Source organism: Achroia grisella, unplaced genomic scaffold, assembly GCF_030625045.1.
Source record: "Achroia grisella isolate CSIRO2021 unplaced genomic scaffold, CSIRO_AGI_Agris_v1 utg702, whole genome shotgun sequence".
Lineage (NCBI taxonomy): Eukaryota > Metazoa > Arthropoda > Insecta > Lepidoptera > Pyralidae > Achroia > Achroia grisella.
The window spans coordinates 3,366,661-3,393,377 of NW_026712999.1; the positions used below are offsets into that span (position 1 = coordinate 3,366,661).

At 36.5% G+C, this 26,717-nt stretch overlaps 1 protein-coding gene across 1 annotated transcript in view; it reads right to left on the minus strand.

The window, feature by feature from the left end:
- Positions 1–340: 340 nt before the first annotated feature.
- Positions 341–26,717, minus strand: part of LOC131850078 (cell adhesion molecule Dscam2-like) — an 82,945-nt gene continuing 56,568 nt past the window's right edge. Inside the window, exons 28-32 of the mRNA XM_059200230.1 lie at positions 14,326–14,443; positions 13,820–13,974; positions 12,149–12,262; positions 5,794–5,871; positions 341–1,195 (exon numbers count right to left, since the gene is read on the minus strand). Coding sequence (XP_059056213.1) covers positions 1,167–1,195; positions 5,794–5,871; positions 12,149–12,262; positions 13,820–13,974; positions 14,326–14,443 — 494 coding nt within the window. The 3' untranslated portion in view covers positions 341–1,166. The remainder of the gene's footprint in view (positions 1,196–5,793; positions 5,872–12,148; positions 12,263–13,819; positions 13,975–14,325; positions 14,444–26,717) is intronic.

The following is a 26,717-nucleotide window of genomic DNA, read 5'->3' on the forward strand; positions in this document are numbered from 1 at the left end:
TTTATTACCATTTCGACATTAATTGCTATAAGGTCTATAACAAAACCTAAAACTATGTACTTGAAAGTTCATTCATTAGAAAGTATGTTTAGTTGATAAATTCATGTATAACATGAAGTAAGTGTTTTAATTTTTACTATTGGTAATATTATTTTATTAGTAAAGGTGTATTTACTTAATTCTCCCTGCCTACCCCGTAAGAGATCTGTCATGAAGATAGACGAATATATTTACATAGGTATACGTATTACTTAGGGAGAAACATTAATAAATAAGTAATTTGGTACATTAATGCTTTTTTTTACTATATGTTTCATTATTATCATTATTATTATTCATTTTGGTTGCATAAATGGAATCAATAGGATCGAATAAAGTAATGACTGATAATTTTAAATATATATATCTCCTCACTTTTTTCTTCTGGTTGTATTATACAGACTGTTGTTTTATGGTGATAGTATTAATTTGTTTGATTTATAAAATTAATACAATTGATTATTGAATTCTAACAACGATATATATTAATATGCAGATGTTTTTTTAAACTATTGTAAATGAAAAACATAATGACGACAAATTATCACTTTAAATTATATACATATAAAAATATTATAGACTAATTACATATATCACCAATTATACTATGAAATTTTAGCATACTATCACCTCAGTGGCCAGATGGTTTGGAATAGTGTTACTAACTTCCTAGAGTTTTCCTATTCTAATACCGGTATATGTAATTTGTTCGCCTGGTTGGTTTTTCTACATCCTGATATTAAAAAGGGGTGCTGCAACACGTTCTTACCTCATTAGGGAGAAACTCAAGCATAGTGTAAATATACCTTTACCGTTTGTATAAAGTGATGACAATAGATTAATTTTGGCAGTATTCATAATTACAATAAAAATTTGGCAAAATTATCTTACTTCTATATTGAATTGTCAGTCTTTTAATTAAGATAAATTAAATAAATTTACAAGACTTGTTACGTTTCTCAAACTAGGAATAATAATTTAATTCCTTTCAGCTAATAAAAAAAATCATCCGTATATTTTGAAATATATAGACTTATTGATATGCTTTAACTGTAGAATTAACAATTAAATGTAAATATTATAAAACTTTATTACATTATTTTTTATTAATTACTGTAAGACTGTTGTTATCTGTGGTGTGGTGTTCGGCAATGTCCTGTAACAAAATTTTAAATTAATAGATCTTTTATGGATTTTTAATTAAAGTACTATTTATAATAAAAGAAACTGCTGTATCATTTTTTATATAATTGGCCAGCAAGCTGACGGTTCCTTTTCTTAGGTATCCTTTTCTTAGATGAACAGCACTGCGGACATCACATTATCATATGATATCCGTAGTATAACTACTCATTCTAGAAAACTAAGATACTATGCCTCTCATCCTGTAGTTTCACTGCCTAATCTGCACCCTACAGGCGAAACGCAGTTTACAAAGCAAGTTTCTTGGCGGCAGAAATAGGCTAGACTGAGGTACACATGCAGACGACTTTTTACAGTCTATATAGACTGAATTATGAACAAAATAATAACACATTTATCTTCGAATAAAGCGTATTCATATAATCTGATCGGATTTCACTTGTGAAGTTCGTTTGATCATGTATTTTATATCACAGTAGTGGTAATCAGGCATACGGCCGATCTTATGGTATTTTTATACTACATATTTTATACTGCAATAGTGGCAATCATCCATATAGCCGATGTAAACTTGCAAGATGTAATTTACGAAGTGTTAAGTGTATATCATGATACAATATATGTATTCTAATGAAATCTGAAAGGAGACCTAATGAAATTTGGCGTGAACCTATACTATATCATGTGTTATAATAAAATCTATTTATCTTCACTACACCCTAAATTTCACTCACATGAAATAGTACCAAACAAATGCCCTTATGAGGACGGCCATAGGCTAAAAAATCAGTTGGCAGTCAGTACGGTTGGAATTCATCATCATCGCAAACGTTCACTGCTGGACATAGGCCTGGTTGGTATTACATACTATTTAGTCTTTTGATGATGTGAAATATAATCTTCGCCTCGTGACATGATACCAGTAAGTAAGTAATAAATTACCCTAAGTTCATAAATTTACTAGTACCAACCCTACAAATTACGCTACTAGTATCATGCCTAGTACTTTCTTCCGCGTGGTACAGTCTAAGTTCGAGTAAAATTTCATTAAGATCCTTTTAGTCGTAAAAAGCTAACTAATAAACAGACAAAAATAAAAAACACACTTTGGAATCAATACTAATAGTTAATAATCATAGATAGAATATAACTATAATCATCATCATCATCATCTCGGCTTGGAAGATGTCCACTGCCGGACAAAGGCCTCTCCCAAAGATCTCCACGACGATAGGTCCTACGGTGCTCGCATCCAATGCTTTCCAGCGATCTTGACCAGATCGGTCCATCTTCCTACGCTGCGTCTTCCGATCCGCGGTCGCCACTCGAAGACTTTACTGCCCCAACGGCCATCTACAAGCTATGTGCCCAGCCCATTGCCACTTCAGTTTTGCAATTATGACTACTATGTTAATAAACATAGATATTACTTACATTTTTTATATCGTAAAGTATATGCTAATTATTCATTTAGGTTGCAATTATGTTACGATATTTATCATTAATTATAAGTGTCTGAACTAGGCCACCCGACGCTAGGTCTCCGACGCGACAGTAGCCGTTCCTCCAGACATGATATAGTACGTAAGTAACAAATTACACTGCGTCTAATGTAAATACCTACTACTATATTATATTATGTGATAACAAACTACTGAGATAATTACTTATCATTATTATAAAGTACTAATTAACATCGACCTCGTCTGCCTTTTGAGATAAAAGATAAATAAAATGATAACGTACAGAGTAGATAATGATAGTCATAGACAGGAGTCTATGACTATCCTTTTACTACAATTCTTTTTGAAGTTACATTAAATTGTGTTTAGTCATGAAAATATTACATTTCCCAGAAGGCTATAGGCACCTCGAAAATTCAACACAAAATTTTATATTTAATAGAAATATGAACAATAGGCGACAGTATTCAATTTTTAGATGAAACGAAAATATTTTTTATAAAGTGGAATATTTCATATTTTTCTTTGTTCAGAAATTAAATATATGTTGCTATATATAAAAATTCTAAACAATGAAAAATCTAAACTTCGCACGCAGTGAATAATTATATCAGAAATAGGTTATCCAATCTAGTAATAGGCAAGCCTAATGCCATCTCTCGGATGGATGTTTGGTTCAATACTATCGGTGCTTTCATTACCGGAGAGTCAGTCATAAATTTAAATTAATACAACTCTATAAAAGTTTTTTGTTTTGCTATGACCCAGATATATTTATTTTATCGAACTTACGTCCTTTCGATAGAACCACTAGGCGACTGACGCTCCCATGTTATAATTATCCATAATAAAAATCAATATATTATTTTACAGTAAATGCCTCTTTTATTAATGACTAACTGTGCCCGCGGTTTCACCAGCATAAAATGTATAGTCTTAGTGTACTGATTTATTAACTATATTATTGTAAAGTTTCATAAAAATCCATTTGTAGTTTTTAGTAGTTTTTATGTGAAAGTGTAACAAACATCTATACTCACAAACATCGCATTTATAATATTAGTAATGTGTAGTTGATAGTTTGCTATATCAATTTGATTGAATAAGATATACATATATATAGAACCTTCTCTAGTGTTGATTATTATCTTGCGTTGCCAACTGGTTCCATTAAACTCCGGAGTCCAATTTAATTTTCGTAGCGATAGCGGAAAGCTACAAAATAATTCAGTATGAATCAACTAAATTTGTCCACTAGGGACAGAATTAGGAGAAATGTTATAAATTACAAATTAATGTGGAAAAACAAAAGTATACGAATTACAGTAAAAGATGCGAGTAAATCGTTAGCATTGGTATGGACATGTACTGGAATGAAGACCAGGTGACCTGACAAGTGATGGCTATTCTCGAACGCAAGCACGACAGAGGATGTGCACCGACCACCTGAACTTGAACCACCTAGCATCTTTTAACGAAGTCAGCCAGTCTAAACACTGGAGATGATGCAAAACCGCTAAGAGTTACGTAAAATTAGGAGGGCTAACACCAATAGAGAAATAGTCAGGAGAATGATGATGTGCAAAAATTAATCTAAAATGTCTTTATTCATATAGATCAACATCTATTACAAATTATTATGATATGTCAAATTTGCAGTCAGTTCGTGGTACTTTTGAGGTAAGAAGAATATACAAAAAACTCAGCTTTTATTCTTTTCGAATGAACTTGTACATAATTACAAAAATACGAAGATTCATTTTTAAATTCCATTAGGGAGAAGTGACCACAAGGAGAAATGACAGTGACCACAAGCATTTGTAATTTTATCAAAAGGAAATATTCAGTGGTCGTAACCCGAACAGATCAGGCCACAACACAAGCAGCACTCGTTCACGAGTATGACGGATGAGCCAACCATCTAATCTAAATCTACATATATACATATATATAATACAAATGTCGCAAAATCGCCATCCGCACATGGAAGATATAAACCTGGGAAAAACTATTATTAACTTAAAATTTTGTGTGTTTGTCATGAGTTTGTGAGCGATAATCTCAGAAATGGCTTCACTGAATTAGTTGACATTTTTAACAATTTTACAAAATCCTCAAAATAAGTTACCTCAGTCTCACCTATTTCAGACAACATGCAGTTTGCTTTGTAAGTTGTATTAAAGGGTGAACAAGACAGCGAAATTTCAGAGTATAGAGGAATAATAACTTAATCCTCAGGATTAGTGCATGAAGTGCATGATAGTCATCATATGACTACGTGATGACCGTAGTGATATATATGACATATGGCCAACAATTTATTAGCCATTCTATTTATCATTACATAGTATAAAACAAAGTCGTTGTCGCTGTCTGTCCGTCTCTATGTATGATTAAATCTTTAAAACTACGCAACGGATTTTGAAGCGGGTTTAATAATAGGAGTCATTCAAGTGGAAGGTTTATATATGTAATACATGTACACCCGTGCAAAGCCGGGGTGGGTGGCTAGTAAATAATAAAATAAATGGCAATTTAGAAATTTAATATCAATGTAAATCTATTTTTACCGTGATATAATAATAAATTCCAATTTAAATAAAATCCATATTTTTAAAAATGAAACAATAAAATTTCTGATTTTAAATTGGAATACCGATTTCTATTAAGTATGCGCAGTATTCGTAATGAAAATTTTATTCATACGGTTTTAAAAATTCAACGAGCATGTTGAAAATTACCATTACAATTTCAATATTGTAAAATATTTCAGGATTGTATTTTTTTTACACTAAGGCTTGTATATTAATAATAATAAAGAACCCTGAACAATTAGCACAGCGCCATCTAGTCTCACGGTAAGCAGAGATTGTGTTATGGGTACTAGACAACTGATATAAAGACTTTTTTGTAAATACATACATAATATCATCATATCACAGAAAACATGCAAACCGATACAAACAATTATTCTCGTGAATACAAATTAGCACCGTGCGAGGAATCAAACCTGCGACCATCGGAAGTAAAGCGGTGTGTTAAACCGCTAGACTACCGAGGTTGTTATAGTAGATTCGGCAAAAAACAATAGGGCAAAAATAGAAATAAGAATAAAATTTGCAGCGATGAATAATTATTTAAAACTTACTTCGTGGCATAGCTGACACTGTAGCTTTGGAAGTGCTGTCACTGTCGTCAGATTCTGAACGATTCTGGAAACTGGTTTCTGTTGACAATGGCATTAGGATTAATTCCATATATATCCATATATAACTCATAATAGACGAAGCACAATTAGTTATGATATTATTCTAAATTCAAATTACAAATAACAAAATTTGGTAATAAAATAAGTAGTGATCGATATTCTACCATAAGAAATATAATTTTAAGTTTAAATTTAATTACGTTTAATTATGTATACAAATATATAATCTATATGGATGTGTGTTATATGTTTTTTAAATATTGTATTATATGATATTATATATATTTTTAGCATTTGCAACAAGAAGGTATACAACAGTCAAGACTGAAATAGAGTTTCTTTCTCAGTTTTAACTGGTACAAATCTTTTACTAGGTACTGGGTAGTTTAGACCTCCTAAATTAACTACGTATAATTCGGATCAGTGGGATCTTCTATTATACCTAAAAGTACATAAATTCAATTCAAATTGAGTCAAGAAAGCTTGGGGATTAAAAGACACCATTACGTTATTTTATTTGTTAGTAATGATCAATCAATTAATCGTTCTTAATCTATTTGCTAGAGAGACCAGATTAACGGCAAAATCCCTAGATTCCAGAGCCAACTAAAATGGAAGAAGAAGATTCATTAATTTTATTAAATTAGACCAAGATTGATGGTGCAGGGAAGCGAGGATGAAACGGTACGCTACAATACCTCTTGTGAAAGTTCGTACTTTATCCTAATGTTGTAATACATTATTAATGATATTCTAACTAATATTGTAATTATCAAAGTAAGTTTGTTTGTTTGGTACGCTCTCATGCCTAATGGTTTAACAAATCAACGTAGATATATAGACAAATAAAAGTTTTATTTTTCTGAATTTACAATATTTACAATCATAGCCCTGCAAAACTCCTGTTGAGGTTTGTCTGCCAGCCACGTAGATCTCTCATATTTACCGAGCAGGTGGGTAGACATATATTATTTAGAAAGTATTTTAATTCACACACAAAAGACGATTTTACAATATCTAAATATATATAACACAAAGGTGACTGACGATCTATCAACGCACAGCCCAAACCACTGGATGGATCGGATTGAAATTTGGCATGCAGGTAGATGTTATGACGTAGGCATCCGATAAGAAAGGATTTTGATTAATTCTACCTCCAAAGGGATAAAATAGGGGTATATATACCTAATAAAAGTTTGTATGAAACTTTGTCAATTTAAAAACCGATCAGGCTGAGACATAAATGATGATGCATAAAGCTACTATGACGTAGACATCTCCTAGTTTATATATATACTAGCTGTGCCCAAAATTATATCCTTTGTGTTATTCTGATGTATAAGCTATATTACATTAAACTAAGAACTACTGAACAGATTTTGATTAAATTTTATAGTAATATGACTTATACATCAGAATAACACATAGGCTATAAATTTCAAGTGAGTGAAACCACGAGCTCAGCTACTAAATTATGTTTATATCAGTTGTTAGTACCCATAGTACAAGCTTTAGCTTAGTTTTGGTACAAGATGGCGCCGTTTGTATTGTCCGGGGCTATTATTATAATTGTTATTCTTCTTATAAATAATGTATTTAAAATGAATTGGATTACATATTGGATTGTAATAATTTATATTGGATTTTAGACCTTCCCACAAAATACGTAGGAGTTCTTATTGAGAGATCGCCCATTTGTTAAAAGAATGAACGAGGCGGGTGACTAAAATAGATATACTTGGAAATAACTAATAACCAACTCCTCGAATTTTATGGCTTATCTTTTTTAATTGGAGATTTGAGTAAGTCAAATTACTTTCATCAAGTATTAATCAAAGTTATGCTAACGTAAAAAATTAAATATATTTCAAGTTGCAGTATTTTATATTTAACTTAGCTAACTGATTTGACAGGTTCTTTGACTCGATCATACAAGTCAAGTCATTATCCTCTGGTGCTCGGGTAGAGTATATAAAAAAGTCTGCGAAATACACTATAGAATATACAATATATTATGTAATATTATGTTATCTGTGCTATATATATATACAGAATACACTATAGAAACATTTTTTTTTAATTACATACAGAATATTAAACAAAACACCAACATAAAGAGGTATACTCATGAATAACTATTTGTATCGCCTGAGAAGCGAACAAGTGACCGTTAGAAGTAAAGCTGTGTGCTAAACCGCTAGACCACCGTGTGCTAAAACTCTGGCCGGCATGGAATGTCAAAGTGAGACGCAACATTACATTTCTATAAGACAAATATGGGTATATACGATAAACATTAAACATTGAAATATTATTCGCGTACCCCATGAATATAAAATTTGAAGTTACGAAAAAACGGATCAACTGTGTATACATATATATAATATGGATATACGTAGTGGGTGCGTCTGTCCATCAAAAGGAATTTACCCTTTTTTTACAAGATCCCATGTCAAAGTATGCGTCTAAATACATGTGGGATCATTTTATAACATGTAGATACGTGCTTTGCTAAAGCAAACAGTCAGACCGAAAGATATATATAACACTAGCTGTGCCCGCGGTTTCACCCGCGTGAAAATAGCCCATATGTTATTCTGATGTATAAGCTATATTACTGTAAAGTTTTATGAAAGTCCGTTCAGTAGTTTTTGCGTGAAAGAGTAACAAACATCCATCTATACTCACAAACTTTTGCATTTATAATATTGATATGATAATAATAACACTGTACAATTCACACAGCGTTAAAATAAATAAATTTTACAAAATAAAAGTAGCTCAAGGTACTTCTCATTTTTGATGTAGATATGTACCGTAAGTACTTTCATATGCATTTAGTGAAAAGCTGTCAATTTAAAATTACAAATAGACACATTAATTATATTTAATTGTGTAGAAGATATATTATTCAATTATAAGATTATAAACAGCCGTTTATAAAGTAAAAGATTATTATATTACACACTTTAACTTTAGCATAAATACTTTAAATATCTGCTTTTACTTTAGCGTTATTACAGTTTTTTATATATGTACCATTACCAGTGTAATATAAATTTGAATGTCTATGAAATGTCGACAATGTATTCCCGGATAGCTTTTCAATCTTTTCAATTATGTCGCCTACGATTTGAATAGCGTCTGTTCAATAAAGATAATCTAATATCCTTCGGAAGCTACCCGTATTGTGAAATGCTGTGTGAATGACATTTTACTTGACATTTTTGAGTGAATCCTTAAGTAGATTTTGCGGTAGGTACTTAATAGTAATTTTTAGATCGCTAGGACATCAATACCAAGTGGCCAATCTGTAGGTTGATTATTATATATTTTAGGATACTCTTTGTTGAGTGCGCCCAGGACCTACATAATTTTGTCTTGTCTTTCCCTTTTTATAACCGAACTACACAACAAATACTAGAACTTCATCCTTACGTCATAGAAATTTCACATACTCGCAATTAGGGGGTTGCGTCGTCAAAGAGTTGGACACACTTCCAGCTTTCAGGAACACGAAAGCTGGAAATACAACTTCGGACTCTTCAAGCCTATGGTAAATAGATTTCTTTTGTATAAACACGCTATATCCTACGTCTTGCTATCATTTTCCACCATATAAGGTGGTTGATATGTACGGCGGTTGATATGACAATGAAAAATGACTTGGAATACTTGATGAAATTATGAGATGAATATGATAATATATGACGATCTATGTGATAATATGAAATATGATTTATTTATGGGGTTTGAGATGAATGATGGGAATCTGGACGAAGGACCATGAAGAATGTTGGGTAAAAAAGGGAAACTAAGGACCAACCTGGTTCGTGTAGTCCCCGCGTGCGGGACTTATTATACGCGTAGCCGTTTCACTTTAAACACGCACAACACTACGATGAATTTCACTGGATGATGTACTAATCAGATGATTGCGCGAAGATCGCGGCTGATGGTTCCGTTAACGTTGATTCGCGGATAATATGTTGATTTGCGTGTGCTCGACGCGACGTACAACGAACGACTCATTTTGTTGATGCTACCCCCAGATTTGGTGGATAAAAATAGGAGTAGGATTTAGGGTAGTAACATATTGCAAGTTGGCTAGAAATAAGTAGATTTATATCAACAATAAGGTAAGATTAAATCCAAACCCATTAAAAATAAACTAAAAATAATAAACTAAACTAAATACTCAATACTTAAACGTAATTAATAGGAACTGAGTGCGTCGCGGCCTACATGTTGTTTACCCTAACTTCTAATTAAATAGTCGCGAATCAAATCAAACTTAGCTGACATAAATAAAATCTTTAATTTATATTTCTGATTGAGTGTCCCGTGAAGGAAACACCGATAATGACACAAAAAATAATTGACACGTTTTATTTATATATGATCCGCGAAATGTCAAGTGTTATTGTTGTGTCACCATAACATCGAGATTGGCAATGCCTATGATTACTATATCGCGTCCGTAATTAAGATGATGATGATTTTATATATATATAATTATTTTATATGATTGAAATGGTAAATAAGCCGATCACGCATCTGGTTGTAACTGGCCTACATAAAGTTAAGAAAAGCACTATTTATTTATTTATAATCTTTTATTGCACTGTCATTAAAATTAAAGATACATAGAAAAATATAACAATACATTAAAGAAAGAAGAAGGTACAGAAGGCGTATAAGATCGCCTTCTGTACCTTCTTATCTCTAACACAACCGCATCCAGTATATCCATACTATATACGTCACGTCATCATTTGATACTAATGCATACCTAGCCCTGATGACTAAGATGTCGTGCCTCTTATCCTGTCATATCTCTACCTTATGTCCTCCTTCAACAGAACCACGGCTTACAAAGCTAAATGGTTGAAATAGGCGAGAGTGAGTTACCAAGACAAATGATAGATAGTGAAAAAGTAACAATACGTTCGAGTTCTTTAATAAATTAATGCATCAATGGCTACCATAAATTACTCTTGTAGAAATATATCCCTGTCGTATAAAATTATTTTTCTATTTTGGATCACTTTGAACCGTAGCAACATATTTTTAATTAGATAATTAGATAATTTGAATTATTTAATCATATCAGACATATAATGAGCCGTACCTACATATTAAATATATTTTTAATATTCCAATTTGTTGAAATTATAATATCTTAAATATTAAAATTTGGTTTTTGGATTTTTAAGACCAATAAAAAATATGACTATTCAAAAGTGCTTATATTAAGTAATGATTATTTCTATTTTTTCTATACTTCTGGTTTGTTCATCTGCGCATTTGTGCACGCTATTGTCAGAATTGGCTTAATACAGGTGGTTCTTCTCGTGAAACTGTAGAAAACATCTATTCATTCTCATAAATGTTGGCGTTGAAAAAATAAGTAATATATATAATTTATCTTTAATGCTTTAAATATTAAAGACGATATACTCGTAAAATAAGTTAATATCGCTTCCTTGAAGATTTATATATATAAATTTAATTTGCAAGGCCCTACAATGAAAACAAATTGCTGACGCGACGCAGTGAAATTCTAATCGAAATATTAAATTACAAATAGGTACGTTTAGGCGAGGAAACGTTAATTAAAAACATGATCCAAATACAAAACTAATTACGTGGACAGGGATATATTTGTGGCAGATTAATTTATGGTAGCAATTTGATGTATTAAATCTCTAAACAACACTGACAAAATTATACTTTCTTATTATTTAATCATATTTCTATTATTGTATTGCTGCGGACCCAGAGCATCGTGGCCAGGGAGAGATTGAGATATATATATATATTACGATTTACTAACATAGTTTTCAAGTTGTTTACTGACATAATATGGATGGATATCCGAATATAATACATAAAAAATAATAAGGTAAAATTTTAAGTGAAACCTTTTTTTAACAATTAACCACCTAAGTTCATTATACTTCAGCCACCAAAAAATTTTTGTAAGCTATTTTCCGGTTGATGATAAACTGAAAGTCCGCAGTGCTGTTCATGTATATAAAGAATTGTTTACTAATCCAATTACATGGTAAAAACAATACAATTTTAAGGAGTTGGAGACTCTGTAACGCGATCTTGAGACGTTGCCAATAGCGTTCGTAGTTCCTCTCGTCTCGAAAAGATCTTTTGAAAATTTCCACAGGACAAAAAAATAATAATATCAAAAAATATATATTAAATAACAAAGAAAAAAAAATCAACGTGGAATCTTAGTATCTTAAATTACAAATGAATAATGAAAATTTAAACATACCAGTATCAAATCTTGGTCTACTGGGCAGGCGGCTCGGCAGGTCTTGGTTGTCCACGTGATCAAAGGTACGAAAGCCCAAAGCGAACTCCGCGTATGGACTTATCTCGAACATTTCTATTGTAAAAAATACATATTGAGAATTCAACTTCCATGAATAATCTAACACGGAATTTGTTTGAATAATATAAAATGGAATTTTACGATTCGCATTTGGGATATTCTATTTTTATTGTGTTTTTAATTGTCAGGACACGGTTCATATGAAAGAGAATATTTGAAAAATATACAGGGTAGTAAAAGGGGTGAAAGTTCTAAATGATATAGCAGTGGTAAATTATATTTTAATAAAAAGTACTAGTAATATAAGTAAACCAATATACTATTGGCGAAGATTATTAATTGGCATAGGACAATTTGATATGACAAGTAACATGTAAAATTACACCTTCCTAAAATAAATAAATAATAAAAAACAAATTAATAATTATTGATATATTGAAGAATAAAAGTATACACACATATCTAGCTAAAAGACACACCGTCTTATCTTTAAAAGTTACAGGCTTCTTGTACCAGTACATTACATTGTCGGAATTTTTCCTGTAGGTTTTATAGCTCATTCATTTTCTTAATGGGATAAAGATTTGTGCGAAAATTTGCACTGCAAAAATGTGTTAAAACCACTGTATTATCTTTTATTTAGTCTTTAACAATTTTGTAGGTGAGCTATTAGCTTCTTTGCTATTCAAATGAAATAAAAAAATATCTTTATGATATCTTATCGGGGTTGACAGAGACAATCAACTACAAGTTGACTATCTTCTTGCATATTTATTGTTATAACTCGTCTAGAATAGAATTGAAAATTTTAAGATTCTAGTTTACTAGATTCCTACGAGCTTGAAAGACATATCATCTGAGTAAAGAGCGAGAGGTTCCCATTCAGATGACTTCGTCTTCTAGTACAGCAGGCGTAAGATATAACTTTAAATATGTAAATGTCAATAGTTGAGATGCGTGTTATTTGAGTTAGGAATATGTATCCAAAGTTTTGAACAAACATTTGTACCGTGTTGAGTGTCGATTTATACCAAAGTGATCAAAGTTTAAATGTATGAGTAAATTATTACGAGCCGAGAATTTAATTAGTATTGTGTATAATCTCTAATCATGTCTGCTAATTCTCTGCAAACATTTACGCATGTCGTGTCGACACTATATAACTGACCTTCTTGTAAGTGTATATGTTTACATCAACAAACATAATTATATACTTTATTTATGTGAAATGTAATGAAATGTATGGTATTTAAAATAGTACAGTTTATGATTGAAACTGTTGAAAGGTCTACAAATATTTCTTCAAATATTTGAAGGTATTTTTTATACCACAATAGTAGTAAATAAGCACATCTGATGATAATCGGTTACCGTCGCATATAGACGTTTAAAACAAAGTTGCGTTTACGTTGCAACGGTAGCTGATAGCGTCAAATGCCGTCAATATAATCGCATTATTGATAGATGACGTAATTCTGACTATGTGGCATACGAAAATTGTTGCGATCGAAGTTAGATAATTAGCCCACAGGTGTATCACGTGCGTGTTGCCGACCCTTCAAACCTATTTGGAATTTGGGTAAATATAAATATAAATAATCAGTTACTTACCATTTTTACTACTTTTCCTAGCGTGTACAGGTGACGTATAAATTCTAGGCGCATGCGCATATCTCTCCTTATGATCTGAATGCGATGCAACACTTTCATTCCTCGATTTTACTTCTTCAGCGATAGAATGACGATATTGAGATGAATAGGTTTGCCTGTTAAATCGTTGTTATATTTTTAGACTTAAGCATTGGATATCGTAAATAAATGTATAATATAATATTATGTATAACGCTTCTATATTTATAAATCGTTAACAATGAATGATAATCTAAAGATAAATAAAGCATCTATATACAACGCAATCTGTCATTTCGTTAGATGTAATTCTGTTAGAACTGACAAGAAACTCAGCTCAATAATACAGATACCTTTTTAAATTCAAACTTGGGAGAATAGAGTGATCACCAGTATGTTATTTAGGATTACAATGCAATTTATTCATACAAATTACAATAGTAGAGTGGATTTTTTAATATTCTTAAAATAATAAATAGTACACATACCTATGTCTCTTAATTAATATACAGAAGAAAGCTAGAAGACACACAACCAGTAGAATAGAGCTGCATATAATGACCAACATGTTCAGGTCGAATATTTCTGATGGTGGACCGATTTCCTCTACAACAAAAAGAAATACAATCTCAATATAGTCAGAAACTCTATTTGGCCTTATATCGGAGGTAAATACCTGATCTTTTGCCATGGTGTACAAATGATATGATATAATACAAATGACATACAAATATATAACAATAAATTTATTAATTTACACACACAAAATCCACAACACAAAGGGAAAATAGAATTGTCAATAAAGTTTTAAATAAATAAATAAATATACTTTATTGCACTTGTTACATTAATAAATAAAGACAATTATACAAAAATGAGAGCAAAGGTGGGCTTATCTCTGCAAGAGATTTCTTCCAGCCAACCTAACATATATGAGAGGATCAACGGCACTATAATATATACATATATATATGTATATATATAGGCACTATAATATAACGTTATATTCATATCCAATTAAAAGTGGATTTGAATATCTTAGTCTTCTGAAATGTCCACGTATGAGCGCTATCACAAGAGTTACAAGGTAACGAGACATTCGTAGTACTGTTCATGTATGTAGGTAACTGTTACCACTTACCATTAGGTGTTAGGTAGGTGCTATTTTGTCATTCAAATTACATTAGCAAAAACCATACTTCTGTTTTAAACAAATGTTATTATATTATAATTGCATTTAAATATATGCATTAAATAAATATCATTTAAGGCAAGATCTCGTAATGTCACTACCACATTTCTGAAATCTCATTTCTATGGAATAACTTATCTAATGGTAGTAGTTTTAGTATCTTTCTTTGACCCCTGACCGTCTAGTTTTAATATTTAAAGCCCGGATCTCGCGAGGGATTTGGTGCGATTTTATACTTCTCCACAGATAACTTCAGAAATATGTTTATAGAATATTCTTATTCCGTTCCAATAGAGTGCAATTTGCTGGAAATATGTTTATATTTCGCCTAGTCTGCCTTGAGTACACTAAATTATATCTGTCAAAACTGTACAGGAACCAAATGTTTTGCTCTGAGACGTAATTTATGATTCTGTTAGTGTTATTAATTTGTTTTATAATCCAGGACTACTGTTCCTTTATGAAGTAAGAGAATACATTATTTTATAAATTCATGTTACATAATTTAAACAATGGTAGTTTATTATTCAAAATATGTTTATTAAACTGTTAAAAACCTAACAACAAATAAACGTATTATAGTAGTTTTCTCTTTTTCTTTAAAGCTATATTATAAACTGACAATCTCCGACATCGCTGCATCTTTGAAAATAACAGATATCTTTAGCCCATCCTCGTGAGACAATTTAATTTAACGGCAAATTTTGTTAAAAACGTTTAGTCGTGAAAATTTATAAAACAAATAGAACTAACTAAATTATAATATTAGTGTGAATGTTAAAATAAATACGACAAAGTTTTCTAATTCACTCTCGTATTAGTAAAACGAACAAAGGAATAGAGTGACTGATTTTGGTAAAGTTTTTATTTTTTTTATTATACAAAAGTTATATTACAATGTTGTTTATAAAGTCTATATTACAACATAATTTAGTTAATAGTTTTCAAAGAGATGAAGTAACAATAATTTGCTGTAATTGGTTTACGTCTGATTAACTGCAAGTTGATTGTGTATTTATGATATTACTTGATCTTTACTTTAGTACAGTAGAAAACATATTAGCCTTTTGCGATGAATACTCTAAGAGAAATAGCCTTCACGCTTGCCTCAATATAGGCTAAACAATAATCCAAGCCACAACACGACTCAAAGTTAAATTAATGACGTCACTTTGTCAGCCCTTGAGTCTGTCAGGTTTGTAATAGCAAAAGTTTTGATGGCTAAATTATTAAGATGTACTATCGGATAATAAATGGAGACGGCAAAGATCTGGGGTAAATTGAGCCTTAATTCATGACATGAATTAGAATATCGACGTCACAGTTTGACATTTACAAGTTTTGCTGATTGAGTTACGGGTCATAGTGACAATGCTTTGACATTGGTGATGATGACAGGACTATATACTAGGATCCCCTGGTCGTATGGTCGGGCGGCGAAATAAAAATGCTCGGTTGTTATCTTGTACTTGGTAGGAAGGCACCTATCGGGTCGCTGTCTCGCCGGTGAATGCGGACCGCTGCTTTTTTTTTTTTTTTTTTTTTTCGGACTACTCTAATGCTGTTGGCCGTAGCTGGCCTTTACAGCTTCACCGGACGTTATGGGGCGAGTGCAGATGGCACTCCAAACCCGCGGAAGGACTTATGGAGCGGCTGAAGGCCAACTCCTGCCCGACGGATACGACTTTAGTCTGAGGGCACCACTAGAGGTTCGAACCTCGGCTCAGGCCGTCGTAATTTCGATCCCCGTTTGAATTGGACGGGGGATCGATCGGAGGGGCGCCCGGGGGCGCCGGTGTGGAGCGCCCGGGCGCGCGCAGGTGCCCGGTTGAATGCGCGATATTGTGTGTTTGAGGTCGTCGTCTTCGCCGGCGAGGACGGTGTCGTGTGTGTGTGTAAAAGTGTGGTCGGGGTGGAACGGGTGGGCCCGTGGGGAGGTTACCTGCCGTTATGGGGTCGTCGGGGTCAATGAGAACGTGCCTCGGGCGACGTTGTCGCGTATGTCGGATATTACTCCTCGGTGCGTAGTCGACCGCACTGACTATAAGCGGATTAGGGTGGGATTGGGCAGAGTCGAAGTAGCGTCGAGACGCTTCTTTCATAAACTGCTTGATGGAGGGCAGATTAAGATCGCGGTGGAGATCTACGCTGCGAACGAACCACGGCGCACCGGTGGCTCGACGCAGAAACCTATTCTGAATGACCTGCAGTTTGTTGATTAAGCAGTAGGGTATGTGGGCGAATACGGGACTAGCGTAGGTCATGATGGGACGGATGCAAGCCTTGTATAATGTCAGCTTGTTGCGAAGCGACATTTTACTGTGCTTGTTAATAAAAGGATAGAGTCGCCCTAGTATAAAGGCGGCTCGGTCGCGGACACGCTTGATGTGAGGACGAAACGTTAGTTTCCTATCTAGGGTGACGCCGAGATATTTCGTTTTCGAAACCCACGGGATGTTTTGGCCGAATAGTTCGATCGGATGATTCATAGAGTCGAATTCCCTGCTAAAGTACACTGCTGCACTTTTTTCGGGATTGACTTCTATGCGCCACCGACGGAACCATTCGCCCAGTATCGTTACGGCTTTCTGAAGCCGTCTGGCTATTGTCGCACGGGACTTGGCGGATGTAAAGAGAGCCGTGTCATCGGCAAACAGCGATATTTCGACTTTTAAGTCGGAGGATTTGGGGATGTCGTTGGTGTACAACGAGTAGAGCATCGGAGAGAGGACGGCGCCCTGAGGGACGCCGGCTCGTATGGGGTGCGGGTCGGATAACGCTCCGTTTATACGGTAGCGATAAGAGCGATTCGACAGGAAGTCTCGTACAATGAGTACTAGCCTGTCGGGGACACCTAACTGATGAAGCTTGTAAATCAAGCCGTTGTGCCAGACTTTATCGAAAGCCTTAGCCACATCGAAAAATAGGACGCCTGTACCGCCTTTGGGGGACTTGGTGGCGAAGTACAGAGTGTTTTTGTGAATGTGCTCCGTGATGCGGTGCACTTGATGGACGCATGAGTGTTTGGCTCGGAAACCAAACTGCTCATTGATGAGAAGGCCTTTGGAGTATATAAACTCCTTTAGGCGAGCGAGGAGGATTCGCTCGTACAGCTTGCCTATAGCCTTGAGGAGGCTGATAGGACGATAACTGGACGGGTCGGATTTATTTTTACCGGGCTTGGGGATGCCAATGACCACGGCTTCTTTCCAGCTGTCTGGAAATATAGCGTTGGACAGCGCCGCGTTAAAAATAGCGACGAGTAATAACAAAAGTTGGGATGGCAGACTTTTGACTAATCTATTCGATATGCCGTCTGAGCCGGGTGATTTTTTGATAGGTAGTTGTTTAACTAGCGTTTTGACCTCATCAAGCGTGACTGGTGAGAGGGATTCGGTGGGCGGGGTGGACGCGATGCGTTCGACTTCGGTGTCTATCTTCTCGAGATGACCTGCCTCGACTGGGAGCGTGCTGGGGGAGCATTGGGCTTCTAAGTTGGACGCTAGACACTCAGCCTTGTCTTCGTCGAAGAAGGCTATAGTGTTGTCGGGTCGGACTAGCGGGGGCATGTCGTTTGTCTGTTGGTCGGTTTTGAGAGATTTCGCTATGCGCCAGTACGCGGTGTGGCATGGCGTTATCTCTTCTAGGAGCTTGCCCCACCGGCCGTCCCGGATCTGCGCGATGCGCTCCTTAACGCTACGCTGTAAGGCACGCAGGCGCACCCGGTTCGGTTCGGAGGGGTAGCGATCGTACGCTCTAGTGGCTGCGTTCTTATCGCTTATTAACCTCCTTACGTCATCGGGGAGCTGCCAGCGACGGTCGTCCGTCGCCGGTACCTCCCTGGAGCAGTCCTTGACTGCCGACTGCAGGTGGTTAGTAAGCGAGTCGATCGCAATGAGAGTGTCCTCGGTGGACTCTATGACGTCGGGAATACGGTTTAGTATCGGTGTGTCGGTCGATTCGAGAGATTTCTCGAGTCGTTGCCAGTCTGTTATTGTTTTGGTTGGTAGTGGCGTGTCGGGCGGAGGGCCCAGAAGGAGGGTTACCGGTCGATGGTCCGAGTTAAGCTCGGCATGGACTTCTGGGGAGCTCACCCGTAGGGTTACGTTCCTCAGCAGTGCCATGTCCAGTATGTCGGGTCGGTGGTTCACGTTATGGGGATAATGAGTAGGGCGGAGCGGGGCGATTATCTCGAATTCGAGCGAGTCGGCTAGTCTGTCTAGTTTGTGGCCGTTTGTCGTTGTGGGTACTTTGATTATTATAATATGGGAGGTACTTAATTAGAATGATATTAGAAATAAAGCAGTCATAGCTCAGCACAGTTGTTTGATTGACGTCTCCTTTATACGAACATACATAACATGGCGCAGTCGGTCAAAAAGTAAATATTATACATATAGCTCTTAAACTTTGAATAGTGAACAGACTTAGTGCGTGTGTTCGTGAATTAAAATGGAGCTTGCCTTTACACCTCCACAGCCATTTGATTTTGAAAATAGTCTGACTAATGTCACTTCCGGAAATTTGAGTCGAGAATGGGAGCGTTGGAAGAAATCTTTTAATATCTACTATGAGGCGTGTGAAATATCAAAGAAGAGTGACAAAGTACAAATTAATATTCTATTGCATGTCATTGGAGATAAATGCAGAGAAGTTAGTGAACAATTTACTACAGAATACAAGAATGTAACGGAATTATTAAGGTTATTTGATACATTTTTTATACCGAAAAAGAACTTGGCGGTGGAACGACAAAAATTTTTCAAACGGGATCAAAAAGAATTTGAGTCCGTCGAACAGTATGTATTTGAGCTAAACAAGATTGCATCTACGTGTGAGTTAAGAGATTTAAGGGACGATTTAATATGCAGCAGATTGATATGTGGGCTTAGTGACGTGGCCCTTTCGGAACGATTATTGAGGGAACCGGAAATAAATCTATCGAAAGCATTGGAAATTTGTAGACTAGCTGAAATGTCTCGTATGCAAGCAGCGAACATTCAAAATAAATGCAGCAGCCATCAGATACATACAATTGCACAAAATATGGAGAATAATCAATCAGTGAGGGCAGACATGGTGAAACGTAGTAATAAACAACGGGTTCGAAGCAGCGATGGAAGCTGGCGTTCGTCGAGCGAGCAACCCCCCTTTCCCGCCTTGGATCGGCGTTACGCTGCTGGTGTCGCGTTTTCAAATACACGTTATCGTACTAATACTTCAGTGAACTCACAAAACAATAACAGATCACGTCCTACAAAAGTAGTGTCGCCAGTTCAAAGGTCACATCTTGAGTTCATTAAGTGTAAAAGTTGTGGATTAATGCACAGACGTAATGAGTGTTCTGCATATGGAAAATATTGTAATAAATGTGGAAAATTACATCACTATGCAAGAATGTGTACAAATTATATTTACGCCGTGAGGGATGACTCATCCGATCAGGTAATTTTTTCTATAAATAATAAAAGTGATGTCTGGTCGGTAGACTTAGAAATTAGTGGCCAAATTATTAATTTTAAACTGGATACCGGCGCGGACGTAAATGTATTACCTAAAAAATTACTTTATATGCTAAAAATATACGAAATTCAATTAACAAATACATCAATGAAATTGCATGGTTATTCAGGAAATGAAATTAAAGTTTTAGGTAAATGTTTTTTAAAGGTTTTACATAAAGATATTTTTTATTATTTACAATTTATTATTGTTGATGTTGAGTCGCCCCCTGTGTTAGGTAGAAAATCTTGTGAGGAGCTTTATTTATTAAAACGAATATTGTCAATTAATCAACATCCGTCCATCAGCAGTCAAAATATTTTAAATGAGTTTCCCGCCGTATTTGAAGGTATAGGGTGTCTACCGGGCGAGTATCAAATAAAATTAAGAGACGACGTGTCTCCAGTCATTCATGCACCTAGGAAGTTGCCATTAGCGCTAAAGGACAAAATAAAAAATAAACTTTTAGATATGGAGAAAAATGGAATTATTGCCAAAGTAGAGGGACCCACAGATTGGGTAAATAGTATGACTGTAGTTAGAAAAACAAATGGTGATTTGCGTATATGTTTAGACCCACGGGACCTAAACAAAGCGATAAAAAGAGAACACTTTAAACTCCCTACTTTCGAAGAGGTAACTGCGAACCTTTCAGGGTCAAATTATTTTAGTACTCTTGATGCAAAACATAGTTTTTGGCAATTAAAGCTACAAAAAGATAGTTCGGACTTGTGCACTTTTAATTCGGCGCTAGGTCGTTATAAGTTTTTGAGAATGCCGTTTGGTATCTCATCAGCATCCGAAATATTTCATAAACGACTGTATGAGCATTTTGATGACTTGGAAGGGGTTGTATTATTCATTGATGATTTATTAGTTCATGGTCCCACTTTAGAAATTCATGATAAAAGATTACGAGCTGTATTAAAACGATGTGCTGAAATAAATATAAAACTCAACAGAGACAAATGCAAAATAGGGATGTCGGAAATAACGTATCTTGGCCATAAAATTAGTAACAATGGAATAAAACCTGATGACACGCGAATTTCTGCAATAAAAAATATGCCTACACCTACAAATGTAAAAGATGTTGAACGATTTCTTGGTTTAGTTACTTACGTTGGTACCTTTATTCCAAATTTGTCTGAAAAAACTTATATTTTACGTGAACTATTAAAAAAAGAAATTGAGTGGCATTGGGACGATCGTCACCAAAAATGTTATGAAAACTTAAAGCATTTTTTAGTTAACCCACCTGTTTTAAAATTTTATGACATAAACATACCAGTAGTGATAACTGTAGACGCGAGTAAAAACGGTTTAGGTGCCTGTTTAATGCAAAATAATAACCCGGTGTGTTACGCCTCGAAATCCCTAACGAAAACCGAGCAATCGTACGCTCAAATCGAGAAAGAACTTTATGCATGTGTTTTCGCTTGTGAGAAGTTCTATACGTATATATACGGTCGCTCAGATATAACGATTGAAACCGACCACAAGCCACTAGTGAGCATTATAAAGAAACCATTAGCAAATGCCCCCGCCCGTCTGCAACGAATGTTATTACGATTGCAACCGTACTCGTTTACACTCGTGTACAAACCAGGCAAGTACCTGTACATTGCAGATGCGCTGTCCCGTGCCGTCGCTACAAACTCTGACCCCCCCACCCCCGCGCGCGATTACTATGAAACCCAAGCGCAAGTGTGTATGGTAACTGCAAGTAATCCGTTGTGTGACTCTCATTTTTTAAAAATTCAGAAATATACTAAAAATGACGATGTCTCACAGGCGTTAATTAGTATAATACGAAAGGGATGGCCGTCAGATAAAAGTAAGCTAGAAGACAGATTAAAATGTTATTGGGATAGCAGGGATGAATTGTCTGTAAATTTTGGCATAATTTGGAAGGGATCTCGGGTGGTTATACCTAACTGTATGCGCCGGGAGATGCTTGAAAAGATACACATAGGACATTTAGGAATCGAGAAGTGTAAACTTAGAGCACGAGAAACCATGTACTGGCCGAATATGACATCACAGTTACAAGATTTTTTATCAAATTGTCAGTCGTGTTTAACATATAAAAATCAAAATACTAAAGAGCCGTTAATTCCTCATGAGATACCTGAGAGAGCTTGGTATAAAGTTGGAGTAGATTTATTTCACTTTAGTAATAAAACATTTTTAATAATAATAGATTATTATAGCAAATATTTTGAAATAATTGAATTACAAAATCAAACTTCAAATCATGTAATCAATAAATTAAAATTAATTTTTAGCAGGGTTGGTATTCCAGAGATCATAATGTCTGATAACGGACCAGAGTTCTCGTCGATGTCATTTAGAGATTTCGCTCGTCAATGGAATTTTGACCACGTGACGTCTTCGCCTAGGTATGCACAGTCAAACGGACAAGTCGAGCGCGCGATCCAAACGGTTAAAAACATCATGAAAAAAACGTTGCATAATCGTACTGACTTTAATTTGGCAGTACTAGAGTTTCTAAATACACCGATTACTAAGGATATACCGTCACCCGCAGAGTTATTTTATAATAGAAAGCTACGCAGTATTATTCCTTGTAATCCAAATATGTATAGGCCAAAGATAAACCACGATGTCATTAAGAAACTTAAAACTCGGCAAAATTCGCAAAAACTCGTGTACGACAGAACTGCGAGATTATTAAAGCCACTTTGTATTGGACAGAAAGTGAAAATTCGTCTGAACAATTGCTGGATACCAGGTACAATTTCAGGCATAGTAGATCCAAGATCTTATTGCATAACGTTACTTTCAGGGGGTATAATTAGGCGCAATAGAAAACACATTATAATAGATTCGAATAGTAGGGATGTTACCATAAGTTATCCCTCTTACGATGATATAATGCCTACGGCCACTTCCAACGTACCGTCACCTGACCATCCACCATTAGATTATAATAATTGTTATCGTACTCGTTTCGGCAGGATAGTTCGGCCTCCTGATCGGTGGGGATTCTCCGCGGAAAACGCTTCAAGGTCATGATATTGATAGGACATGACAACAATTAAGAGTAACACGTACACCTGTTACCTACTGTTAAATGTAATTTATTGATATTTAAATAATAGTCTAAATTTTATATTGTTTAATTCATTTTTCATAGAAAATAAATATGTAAAATCTTAATTATGAACTGCATGATGAAATAATAAATACCTATGTATGCTATTGAATTGTATTAAATCAAGTTACTTACGGTGTAATAATAATATTTGTTTAGATTTTTTTTATGTTCTTTATTGTATTCAATTCAATAGTATTATTATTCTAATTTAAATTTATCAATTTATATTAAGTTTTTATAATTAATTGAATATCTATTTACATGTATTTATATTTCAAAACATGAATAGATAAATTATTGATATATGATATAGATGATTCTAGAAATAATAAGTTGTATCTTATTTTTTTTATGGATCCAATTATTGTTATATGATAAACATTTTCTTATATGATATAAAATTTACTTGTAAAATTTAAATTATTTGTAAAATTTACTGCGAAAATTTAATTTTGATAAGGGGATTGTGGGTACTTTGATTATTATAATATGGGAGGTACTTAATTAGAATGATATTAGAAATAAAGCAGTCATAGCTCAGCACAGTTGTTTGATTGACGTCTCCTTTATACGAACATACATAACAGTCGTGGACACGTGGCAGTTCCAGCGGGTGTGTTTACAATTCAAATCGCCAGCCAGAATGGTGGCGCTGTTGATATCTAGGAGGGCGCGTAGGTCGCTTTCAAGCAGTAGTTTGCCGGGAGGCTGATATACGGATGCCACGGCGAGCGGTCGGTGGCCGGTCATGCCGAGAAGACAGACGGAGGCCTCCATATGAGTGAGAGGCGGTGTTTGTAGCGGTATACAATGTAGGGACCGTTTATAGTATATGAGCGTACCGCCGCCTCTACAGGCGGTGCGGTCGTTCCTAACTAAGTTGTAATTGGCGATTCTAGGATCGCGGACTGAACGTTTCAGTAGGGTCTCCTGCACGAGGAGAATATCGACTTGGTGGTCAGTGAGAAAGGAGGCGATTTCCTCCTTTTGTTTTTTTAATCCGAACGCGTTAAAAAACGCTATTCGAACGGACCGAGGCTTTTCTCTCTGAGCTCGAGTACCCATAATTACAGGTTAAAATTGAGGATGGCGGTAAGTACGCCGATGTGCTCGCAGACGGCTGCGAGCCTATTTTGGGGCGACTCCTTATACAGGCGGAGCTTGGAGGCCAGAAGGGCAATCTCGTTAGGGTCGATGGTGCTGGCTAAGCGAGCGACCAATGCGAAGTCCTGCGCGAGGGAGCTGCCGTTGGCCTTGGGGGCCGCGGGCAGTGTTTTGGGGACGGGTTTGTGTATGGGCATGGGCGGGGCCGATTGGGCGGGCGGGGCCGACTGGGCGGGCGGGGCTTTCTGGGCGGGCGGGTTGGGTGCTACCTTGCTTACAATTGCCGGGGGTTTAATCCAGGCATTGTTAGCAGGCAGAGGGGCGGGTACGAGTGGCTCGGGTTGTGTTTGAGCCTTGGCGGGGGCACGTGCCGGAGCACGGTTGCCCTGGGTGTGGGTGGCCTTCTTTTTGGCGGGACGTGGGGCGCGTGAACAACCGCGGTAATTCGCGGTGTGACCCTCTGTGAGGCAGAGGGTGCAACTGGGGGGCGTGGGGGTGTTGGGCCTACGGCCGCAATCTGCGGTGGCGTGATCGCCTAGGCACTTGACGCACCGTGGGCGAGCGAAACAATTACGGGCAGAGTGCCCGTAGTTCTGACAACGGTGGCATTGTCCGGGGTAGGTACGCTTGCGAGGCGCCTCTACGGAGAGTGAGGATAGTTGGCAAACGCTCTTTATATCAAAGATCGATTTGCCTTCTGGGGATAGTTCTAATACAACTAGAACAAGGTCGATAGCGGCCTTGTTGCGTGAGCGCGACTGGTACATACGATGTACCTCGTGCGCTGGGTAATTCTGGGACTGAAGGTCCTCAAGGATGGAGTCTGTTGAGAGCTCCTTGGGTAAACCGCGTATTACAACGCGGAGCTTTTTCTCTTCCTCGAGAGCATAGGTGTGATAACCTATGTTTTTCTCCCGCAGGAAGGTGGTGAGACGACGATGGTCGTCAGATGATGGGACTGATACTTTGATCCCTAGAGAGGTAGCCTTAGCATGGCTGAAATTGATATGCTTGTTTTTAAGCATATTGGATACGGTGTTCCAGGCACTTTTGTCCTGGATGATGACGGGGGCGGGGCTTTGGTCTCGGGGTGCGACTTGCGTGCACTCGGACCGGGGGCGGTTTTAGCGGTGCCGTCATGGGCACGCTTTGTTTTGGCTGGCTGGGAGCCCTGGGCCTTCTTGGCACGCTTGTTGCCAACAAGAATAAAATCGTCCTCGTCTGAGGAGACCGGGGGGATGGGAGAGGGGACGTCGCCGTCGCGGATGGCGTCGAGCTCCATACTAGGAGCGTCAAGCTCCGCGACGGAGTCGTCCTGCTCCATGGACGGAGAGGCGGGATCGGCCTGGTCGGCTTGGGTCGGGGGAAGCGGCGGGAGCCGTTGGGAATCGTCCTCGAATTCGTCAGTGTCAGTCTGAGTCATCATTGGGGACGCGGGGGGTGAGCTGTACACTAAGTGCACAGGCTTGGCGGCTTTGAATGCTATAAAAGCATTTAAAATGCCGGGACACTTTTTTTCCAGGAACTGGAAGAACAGAGGCATATCGGCCTCTGATAAGGACATTTTTCATAGAACGGTACACAAAGAAATAGAATAACAATAAAAATATTACACAAAGAGTAGAAATAACAATATAAAAATGAGATAAGAGTACTTAAGATAAGGACGGTCGTCGGCGGGTGCAGCCGACGGTGTCAGCGGGGGCCTCCCTGCCGGGTGAGGCAGGGGGGTGAGTGCCTATTGATATGTGACCCTAATATGTAAGATCACTAATCTTATTGAGTGAAAAATGTGTACCTAAGCGAACCTACTTGGTGGCGTCGGCGGCGGGCGGCGGCAGCAGGCGTCGGCGGGTGTTGGTGGCAGCGGCGGCGGCTCGGATCGGCGCGTCGCGCAATAGGCGTGACGCACCTCCCTAACTCACGACAGTCCGTGCCACTGAACGTCCACACACAACACT